Genomic DNA, 9,056 nt, shown 5'->3' with positions numbered 1-9,056 from the left:
TGTAACGTGTATATAGTAGAGTAGAATATGTGTACTGAAACTTCTTTGAAATTAAAATATAACACAAAATAAAATATAAAAGAAATGAAAACTCAAATAAATAAAACTAGATTTAGGGGGTGTAAACCCTAAACCTGCGGAGACCTTTAGTCCCGGTTGGTCTGGCTAACCACGACTAAAGGTCCTCCACCCCGACGAACGCCTGCACCCCACGTGGATGGGCCTTCAGTCGCGGTTTCTTACGAACCGCGACTAAAGGGGGGGGGGGGGTTATTCTCGCATGATTAGTCCCGGTTGCGAAACCGGGACTAAAGCCCCTTTTTCTACCAGTGCCCACTGAATGAATATTATTCCACCTTTATGAGACACACAGATGTCAAACCTGAAGTTTGAACTCTGGTGGGCTGGGGGTAGAACCACCCTCCTAACCATCCAACCTCAGGTTGGTTCTCGAGACAATGCATCCTTGGTACTAAAGGCAGTGCAAAGGAAAAAAAGTTTCTCCAAACACATCAACATAGGTTGAAGATCTCGACTACTTCCACATCCGTGAAAACGGATCATGATTTAGATGCTCCGTTCAAAGATATTACGTACTTCATATTTTGTATTCAAATATAAAAAAGACGAAAAATATCCCACCGTGCCCGTCCAACCAGGGGGGACTCTCCCTAAACTCGAAAGTGCGCTCTTTTGGTTCAGCCATGGGGGTGGGACCTCCACACAAGGAGGGCATGTTTATCGTTTTTTTGTAGTTTTTATTATAAGTGTATAAAAGGATTATACAGATTAAAGAAGTCAGAAAAGGCTAAAATATCTATGATATTCTGAAAATATTTCCTGGATTTCCAAAGTGCCCGTGGCCCGAAAAATAATTAGCTACATACGCTAATGCTCTCCTTTAGAGATGCAGTTTAAGTGATTTTCTTAGGTGTTGGTGGTCCATAGAGGTGTAACATATTTCCAGCAAGAACTAGGTAAACTTTAATTGAGATGAACTAGGCAAGAATTTACTTGAATAGTAAATAACCTCATGTTTCCAAAACCACTTCATCGCACATAAAACATGTGTAATCAGGCAGAAAGAAGGTTTACGCTGAAGCATGTCTCTAGTGTCGAGTCTATCTTGAAATAATAGCGAAAAAAGAATCTGCTGGCAGCAAAATTTCATATCCAACCAAAAGCATAATGTGGTTGTGTAGCATTCTTAAAGTTGGTTATTTTCCCATTTTTGCGTCACACATGTAAGGGTTTTGCGGTTTCAATGTTAGCCATTCTATTTTTTTTCATCTCCATTTCTCATGGCTCTACCTGTAAAGATATTACAGTACTTACTGTCAGGAATTTGCTATTATACACATGTCCGCGTATCTTGTTCGCACTTGTAAGAAAGGGCTACCCGGTTCCATTTATGTCAGTTTGTCAGCAGAGTAATGGTCAAAGGGCCTTTACTCGATGGAAACGCTCCGTGTGGGTATTAGTGACGTTGGCTAGAGAAAAGAGAACAAAAATGAGGAGTCTTTCTAGCGTTGGGCAAAACTGAATAGTGCAAAGCTATGTGGGACACGAAACCAGTTATCTCATAGAACAAAGGATAGCCGAAGGCAGAAAAGGTAAAAAAGAAAAAGCGATATAAATATTTCAACTCCAATACATTTGGTTACACGAAGACAAATACATTCTTCACTTTGCCTCTCCTACCACACCTCAAAGACAGTCAGGCGAATCCACACTTATTCATAGTACTATACATTGCGCATCATCCCGTGTAACGCATGCATGCTATGTTACGAAACAATCTTGAAAAGAAAACATGAGGGAAGCTTGGATGGATGGATGTCGAATGGATCACTGGATCTTCAGTTATATTCCGGGGTGTAGGTTTTGCCGACCGTGAAGGCGGTGGGGATGACCTCGTCGAAGACGTTCTTCATGCCGCCCTTGGAGAGGAAGCGGAAGTTCATTGGGCCGGTGAGCGGCTTGGCGCTCTTCACCTCCCACAGGTTGCCCTTCTTCGTCATGGGTTCCCACTCCTCCGAGCCGTGCTGCCGGAGCTCCACCTCCGCCAGGGTGTCCCCTGGCCTCGTGTACTTGATGTTCAGCACCAGCGTCTTCGCGTCAGAACCCTTCTCCACCGTCAAGTCCACCTTCGTGGACATCGCGCCGATGAACAGCGCCGCCAGAACCGCCACCGCCAGCATCCTTGAGAAAGCCATCTCGGTTTGCTTGCTTTGTGTTTCTATATGTGCTGCTTCTGCGAGCTTGTGTGGATACTGATGAATGATGCCGGTGGTATTTATGTAGGGGAACGAACTCGCCGGGGGAGCGTTGCTCCGTTGGTGTCGCTGGCTGGCCGTAACCTCCGGTCGACCATGGATGGATATGTGTCTCGCCACCACCAGCGGGGAGGCTAGCTAGCGCACTGCATGCAGGTCCTCTGTGGTTTATTATGGCGGTCTGACCTGACCATTTATATGGGATAAAGAGATTTTTGGTTCCTGCGTGTCTCACGGTTTGGCCCCTTTCCGTTCGATCGCACAGCAAATCTCTTCTTTCGCAGCATTGCTTCGTGTATCTGAGCGTTCGGCCGGCAATACCGGCGATTGGACATGCACAGTGGGCGAATGCTTTGGTCAATCTATGGAATTTTCAAGTGGAAAATATTTATACCAAAGTGGAACAAAGCTTTTATTTGTACGGATAAAATGATTACGAACAAAAGTAGTGTTTGTGGAATAAATCAATCGGAAAAAGTATTTAGAAGACGAAATAGAACTGGAACAAATTTAATTCCTGGGAACTAAAATTTTGCACAAGGAGGAAAGAATTTACGAGCGCACGTGTACAACAAATATTAGCGCCCTGACGAGACCATGGAATAAAACTTTACCTACAGTGGAATAAATTACGAGTAGGGCTGAACTACACATTCAGCAGCCGTGTGGACCATGAAACACAAATTTACTTCTCGGGGAAATAAAATTTTAGATAACACTAGTGGAGACAGGTCCTTGTGTCTCGGCTCGTAAGAGCAAGTACAATAGAGTCTAGTCAGCTGACTATAAGACATTAAATAATATATTTTAGATGAGTTGGAGGAGAGAGAAGAGAAGAGAGAAGGGAGGTGGGCTACTATGCAATAGCCAGCTCTTGCACGTGCTCCTAGGCACCTTGTGAGAGTGAAAGGTGGGCCATATATTAGTAAAGTACTACATTCTTATAGCCAACTATTGTACATGTTAGCTATATGATGACTACAAATGATATGACATCTTGTTATAGCCAACAGTTGGCTATACTATTGGAATTGCTCTAAGGGTCTTTAGTCCCGGTTTGCTAACCACGACTACTCAGGCGGAACTCGAAGTAGAACCTTTAGTCCCGCTCCGGTTACCAGCCGGCACCAATGGCCCTCCACGTGGGTGCCGCGGAGCGGGCTGGGGCTAACCCCTTTAGTCCCGGATCGTAACACGGGTCGCGACTAAATAGTATTTGCCGCGGCAGGAATTTGGGCATTTTCTGTGCCGTGGCAGGAATAGGATTTAGAGTTAGGGTTTACGGTATTTATATCATTTCTAAATAGTTTTCGAATACACGTACAGGGTTCATACATAAATATATAAGATATCTTGTCTTACGATCGAGCATATATATATACAATTACATGGAGATCCCAATTACCGGTACTAGAGCCCGTCTATTCAACTACACGGACTGACATCAGTAATGACCCCTAGCTACAATAAATCGTCCTTTGTCGTCTATAGCTTCTGCCCTTAACAAATCCGCCAGCTCCTCTGCAACAGCAATTGCGCGTTCCTCTGGTAGGGACTTCCCTCGCATGGCATCAAACTATATAAGAAAAGGAGATCAATATGAATTTAAATCATGATAACAAAAAGTGACGGTAATAAAATAAACTTGTGAATGTATTGCTTACGTCGTATCTATAATCCATGTGCTCAGAGGTAAACATGCAAATGAACTCGCAAACCCCGTAGTATCCACATAGATGCGTCCACGGTGGCTGCTGGTCACACTTTACGAAAATAGAATTTAATCAAATAATAATCTAACATCATAATTGTATTTAAAATAGAAGTAAAGAGATGCAAGCCTCTATCTCGTACTACTTACCTGAACACTCCAAAATGTCAGCTTCTCATAAAAGATACCGATAGTCTCAGACTTGAACCGCTTCCAAACCCTGTATGGCAAGGAAAATGAATTGCTAAGGTATTTATTACTTGAATAGGAAAGGTCCATGTGCCACACACGTATTATAATATGTAACACAAATATTTTATCTTAAAGCATGTCACATGTTTAAAAAATCTCATCTATATTTTAAATAATTCATTATACCAAATCTTTCTTCAATGTGCCATTTAAAATAGGCCCCTTGTCCCAACGGTGTAAGCGTTCACATGGAATATATAATCCACCCACAACATCTTTTTTAATTCGAGGGGTTCATATTGCTTACGCCATATGTGAAGTGTCAGACTCGATCGACTAAGACAATAGCTTCTGTCCTAAAATGTGTCATATGAATCCGAGGAATTTAATTTTCAAATAATAGTATGCCAAAGACTAAGTACAATGACGCCAAGGGAAATACATATATATTGATAAATGTCGGACACAATATCTCTCATTGAGTACTACATAAAGTTAACATCCATATATAGTATTTTTAGCAATTCATTTTTCAATATAATCAATTCAAAAATGCTAAAAAGGTGTTAGAAGGTTTAAAAATTTAGAAGCAAACAGTTTGTTTGAAATTCGAAATATAATCCTCAAAGTGAATATAATCCTAAAGTTAGCTGGACCAAAAGAAATCACTAACATTAGTTTCATCGTAACCAAATCAGATGAGATCTTTGCTTTTGGTCTGTTTTAAAAAGCTTGAAATTGATAATCGGAACCACCAGGAAGTGTATTTGTTTTTTTACATACTCACATAATTTAGGTGGACAAGAATTAAAGGAGAGATACATGGTAAATCTGAGAAATGTAACGCTCAGTCGTTCTCTCCTACGAAAAATGAGAAAAGAACGCCCAAATCGGCCATCGCTCTCAGTCCTCCATTCCACCCTCTCTCTCTGTGAAGCTTCCTCTTTGTCCGCTCCACTGCTTCCCCGCCGCCGGCGCTGAGGGCCGCCACCACCCTGCATCCCCACGAGTTCTGCCCTCTCCTTGTGAGTTAGCGACGACCATCGCCCCCTGCTGCCGCGCTTTCCTTGCGCCGGGGCACACACCTGTTCTCTGGTTCACCATCTTCCTAGATTTCGGCCTTCGAAGAGCCCGGAGAGGGACTGGAGAGAGAAGTAGGCGCCAAGATCGACATGCTCGCGTCATCTGACCCCGAGCTAGAGGCCGACGGAGGGCTCCACGGTGCCGGCCTCCTTTTCCCGCGGGACAAGCGCTGGTGAATCGTAGCAAGCGCAGATGGGACGCCAGCTAGGATGTCATACTCTGGGCCTAGCACTTCCGCACCTCTCCAACGCTCACACATCTCCACAAGGTTCGTCAATTCCCACTCATATCCAGACTATCGAAATCCCAAATAACCGAATGGCCCCTGTTGAAACTATGCAGTTCATATGCCTTTTTCCAAATTCTCATCAATATGTTGGTTTCCTGCACTGTAAAAACTTGACTGCCTCACCATGTAGAAATACACATCCTGAAGCAAACAAATTTTCTAGGCGAGGCCATAGAATTTTGTGGGAGATAATTAGACTGGTATCTCGATTCTTAGGGAAACCCATGTAGATGAAATAATACCTCTGATTTTGATTTGCAATAGGTAAGTGTTATCACCTGAATCACCATGTAGATGAAATGATGCTTGGGTAAAAATTGCATATTATGCGGTTAGTTATGGAAGATGGAGTTGCCAAACCGCGGATGAAGAATGTTGAAATCCTACAAATGACACCTGCTTGAAAACTTACATAATATATTTACTTGACACTTACTTGAAAATTTACTTGTGAGTATAAGGTGGTTTTGTTTGACAATTGATACACCAAATAGAAAATTTACTTATTAGTTGATATGTGTGTTTCATGTGACCTTGGCTGCCACTATTTCCAGCAAGGGTGAATTAGTGCTAGCAGATAACACATTAATTTTTTTCCTTGTGGCTAGCAGCCAAATGATGCATAACTACAAGGAAAATTCGTTGAAAACAGAGCATTTTCAAAAAAACAGAGAGTAGTTTTCAGATTCATAAGTAGAGAGGAGAGTGAGAGGGTTAGACAGTGTATGATGTTGGAGCTTACCAGATTGTGCTTGCTGTATCCCTGCACACCGCTCGCAGTTAACTTTGATCTTTTGTGCCACAGGATGTATTTGTTACCAGATTGTAGAGCATTTGTAATTGTTGAATTTAATAAAACATGATGCATACAAATATATTACCAGATAATCTGATGTGTGAACCTGCCCGTGCAATATTGGACTGAGTGATAACAACATGTATTTCTCCTCCTGGTTTTGCTTGCAGCTGGCATGCTTCATTTGTATGCAACCAAGCGGACACATCGCCATACCTGTAAGTAGTTGCACCTCCAAATTCAGCATTTCTAACATGGCACATATATGTTGGAAGCATAGAACACATGACCTTGTTTAGTAGCCTGGGTGACTCCAGATATTCTGGTGGCCTGTGTAGTGCATGGTATGTTTTCATCATTCACAACGGCCGTTTCCTGTTTTTTAAGATCTCGTAGTTCACGTCGGCGTTTTAAAATCTCATATTTTTTATTTGCATACCGCTCCCTCTCCCTCTGCCTTTTGACCTCTTTAGAATCTGCATACACATGACAAGTTAGTATGTCAGATAATAACGAATGTCAAATAATAACGATCAGCTACCTTGACTTTGCCCGTTGGTTATATCTTGGAATGGAGCCCGGGAGGAAGATGCCATACCAAATTTAGGTTCCTCTACCCTGTAAAATTAAGAGGCATTAAAACTTCCAGCCAGAAAATTGTAATAGCATCAATGAATAATTGTGAAATATTGTATTTTTAGCTTTAATTTATATTTGCATATAGGTAACTGATTGACATCATAGTCACCATTACATCTCCACATGGCACTTTCTGCTTATTGATACAAGCGATGACTCCCTAGTATGGTTAACTTTAGTGCAAACATACTCTTTGGTTTTGATCGCCAGGAGTAAGATGACATCAATTGGCCATCCCGCAAGAATATAGTTAGGGTTCCAGGATTGTGTGGAAATATCACGTTACCAGTATATTTTCAGCAGGTAAGAGTGAGTTAAATCTTTATTTAGCTTGATTTTCATGAAATGCTGTTAGGTTACCCCTCATTGGTGAGGATTACACCTCTCATAGAATTCTGTTAGCTTTGTCTCCTTTTATATTATTGTAAATTTAGATTTGGCTATATTTAGATTTTAGATAATGACCTAGCCTAATAAAACTTCAGTTGGATGCTTTTTTATTCTCAGCTTTGACAAGCAACTGTTTGGTATTATATTTTGATAGGCATTAACATCAAAGAAAGCTACCTGTCATTTTCTAAAGGATTCCAATTGTTGCGCCATTAAGTTTTTGTTTAGAATTGGTAAACCAGGGTCATTTGGCTTTTTCCCATCGCTTGCAGCAAGAGATACTGTTTCAACCAGCATCTGTACCTTTTGATGAGGTACTTAACCAAATATTCCCAGTACTTATATGGTGTAACGCTGGTTCTTGCACTTTGTGATCATCCATACTTGTTGTAAATATCCACATCTTTATAGCATGAGCATGAAACAAATGTATAAAGAAGCAACCAGGGGCTAGCATGATAAATGTTTATTGGACATTCAAATGAAGCAGAATGATTGTAAAACACAGTCGTGGCAATATTTTATTTCTTAAAGTGGTAATATTTCCAGGGGTAGATTACCTTTTGTTTTATATGATAGTGATCATTTCTTCCAGAGTTCTTTTTTCAAGTTAATTTGAACCCCTTCTCATTAGCATTAGCATAATATGTAGATATAGCTAAGGGCGAGTATAGCTTTTAATTGTTTATCAGGAGATTGTTGCATATGATACCTGATGCTTCTTCTCTTTGCAGGGCCGATTGTCTAAAGAAACCTGAAGAAAGTTGTGCAGTTTGGCCTAGTCCCCGGCGTGCTGGCGGCCTGGATTCTGTGTCGTGGACGGCGTCCTTGATTCCCTTGCGTGGAGGGCGGAGGGCTTGCCCGGAAGCGATTGGGAAGTAGTGTGACGACGGCGAGAGGAGTCGGTCGTGGACGGTGATAGTGCAGCAGGGCGACGGCGGCGATTTGGAAGAGGAGATGTGGACGCTACTGGGCCACCACGGCGAGAGGGAGGCGTGCTGGACGTCGAGAACTGCTGCTGGGCGACAATGGCGAGAGGGTGGCAGGCGGCGAGAGGAAGGCGATTTGGAAGAGGAGATGTGGACGCTGCTGGGCGACGACGGCAAGATGTGATGGTGCTGGATGTCGAGAATTGCTGCTGGGCGACAATGGCCAGAGGGCGGCAGGCGGCGAGAGGAAGGCGATTTGGAAGAGGAGATGTGGACGCTGCTGGGTGACGACGGCAAGATGTGATGGTGCTGGACGTCGAGAACTGCTGCTGGGCGACAATGGTGAGAGGGCGGCAGGCTGGCGAGAGGGCGGCAGGCTATCGAGGGCGAGAGGACGGCGCGGTTCTAGGCGACCACGGCGAGAGGAAGGCGTGCTGGACGTGCTGAACTACTGCTGGGCGACAATGGCGAGAAGGCGGCAGGCTAGCGAGAGCGAGAGGGCGGCAGGGGGCGGCGTGGTGGATGGCGAGAGGTCCTGGTGCGTAACGTTTCAAACGGTTAGTTCAGCACGATCATATTTTTTCGTGGATGGATCAGTGGAGACGGTTTTGTTTCGCTGGTCCGCTGGTTCCCTGGTCCGCTCGTTAAAAGATGTGAGCAATTTCAGACGTTAGATATATGTTTTGAAAGGCTGAGATTTGTTGGATGGGATGCTCTCGCCCTTTTAAAGTAGGGGAGATATCTCAGAAAA

The 9,056-nt window shown here is 43.2% G+C and overlaps 1 protein-coding gene across 1 annotated transcript; it reads right to left on the bottom strand.

Annotated features, from left to right (window-relative positions):
• Positions 1-1,826: 1,826 nt before the first annotated feature.
• Positions 1,827-2,219, bottom strand: LOC124694571 (pollen allergen Lol p 3). Its single transcript, XM_047227542.1, has one exon. The coding sequence runs from the start codon at positions 2,214-2,216 to the stop codon at positions 1,860-1,862; it is 357 nt and encodes a 118-aa protein (XP_047083498.1). The 5' UTR covers positions 2,217-2,219; the 3' UTR covers positions 1,827-1,859.
• Between the last annotated feature and the right edge of the window lie 6,837 nt (positions 2,220-9,056).

Source organism: Lolium rigidum, chromosome 3 (assembly GCF_022539505.1).
Source record: "Lolium rigidum isolate FL_2022 chromosome 3, APGP_CSIRO_Lrig_0.1, whole genome shotgun sequence".
Classification (NCBI taxonomy): Eukaryota; Viridiplantae; Streptophyta; class Magnoliopsida; order Poales; family Poaceae; genus Lolium; species Lolium rigidum.
This window is presented reverse-complemented; position numbering and strand designations above follow the sequence as displayed.

What these genes read in the sequence shown, in the direction of transcription:
- LOC124694571 (XM_047227542.1), bottom strand. Translation starts at nt 2,216, where the DNA reads ATGGCTTTCTCAAGGATGCTGGCGGTGGCGGTTCTGGCGGCGCTGTTC.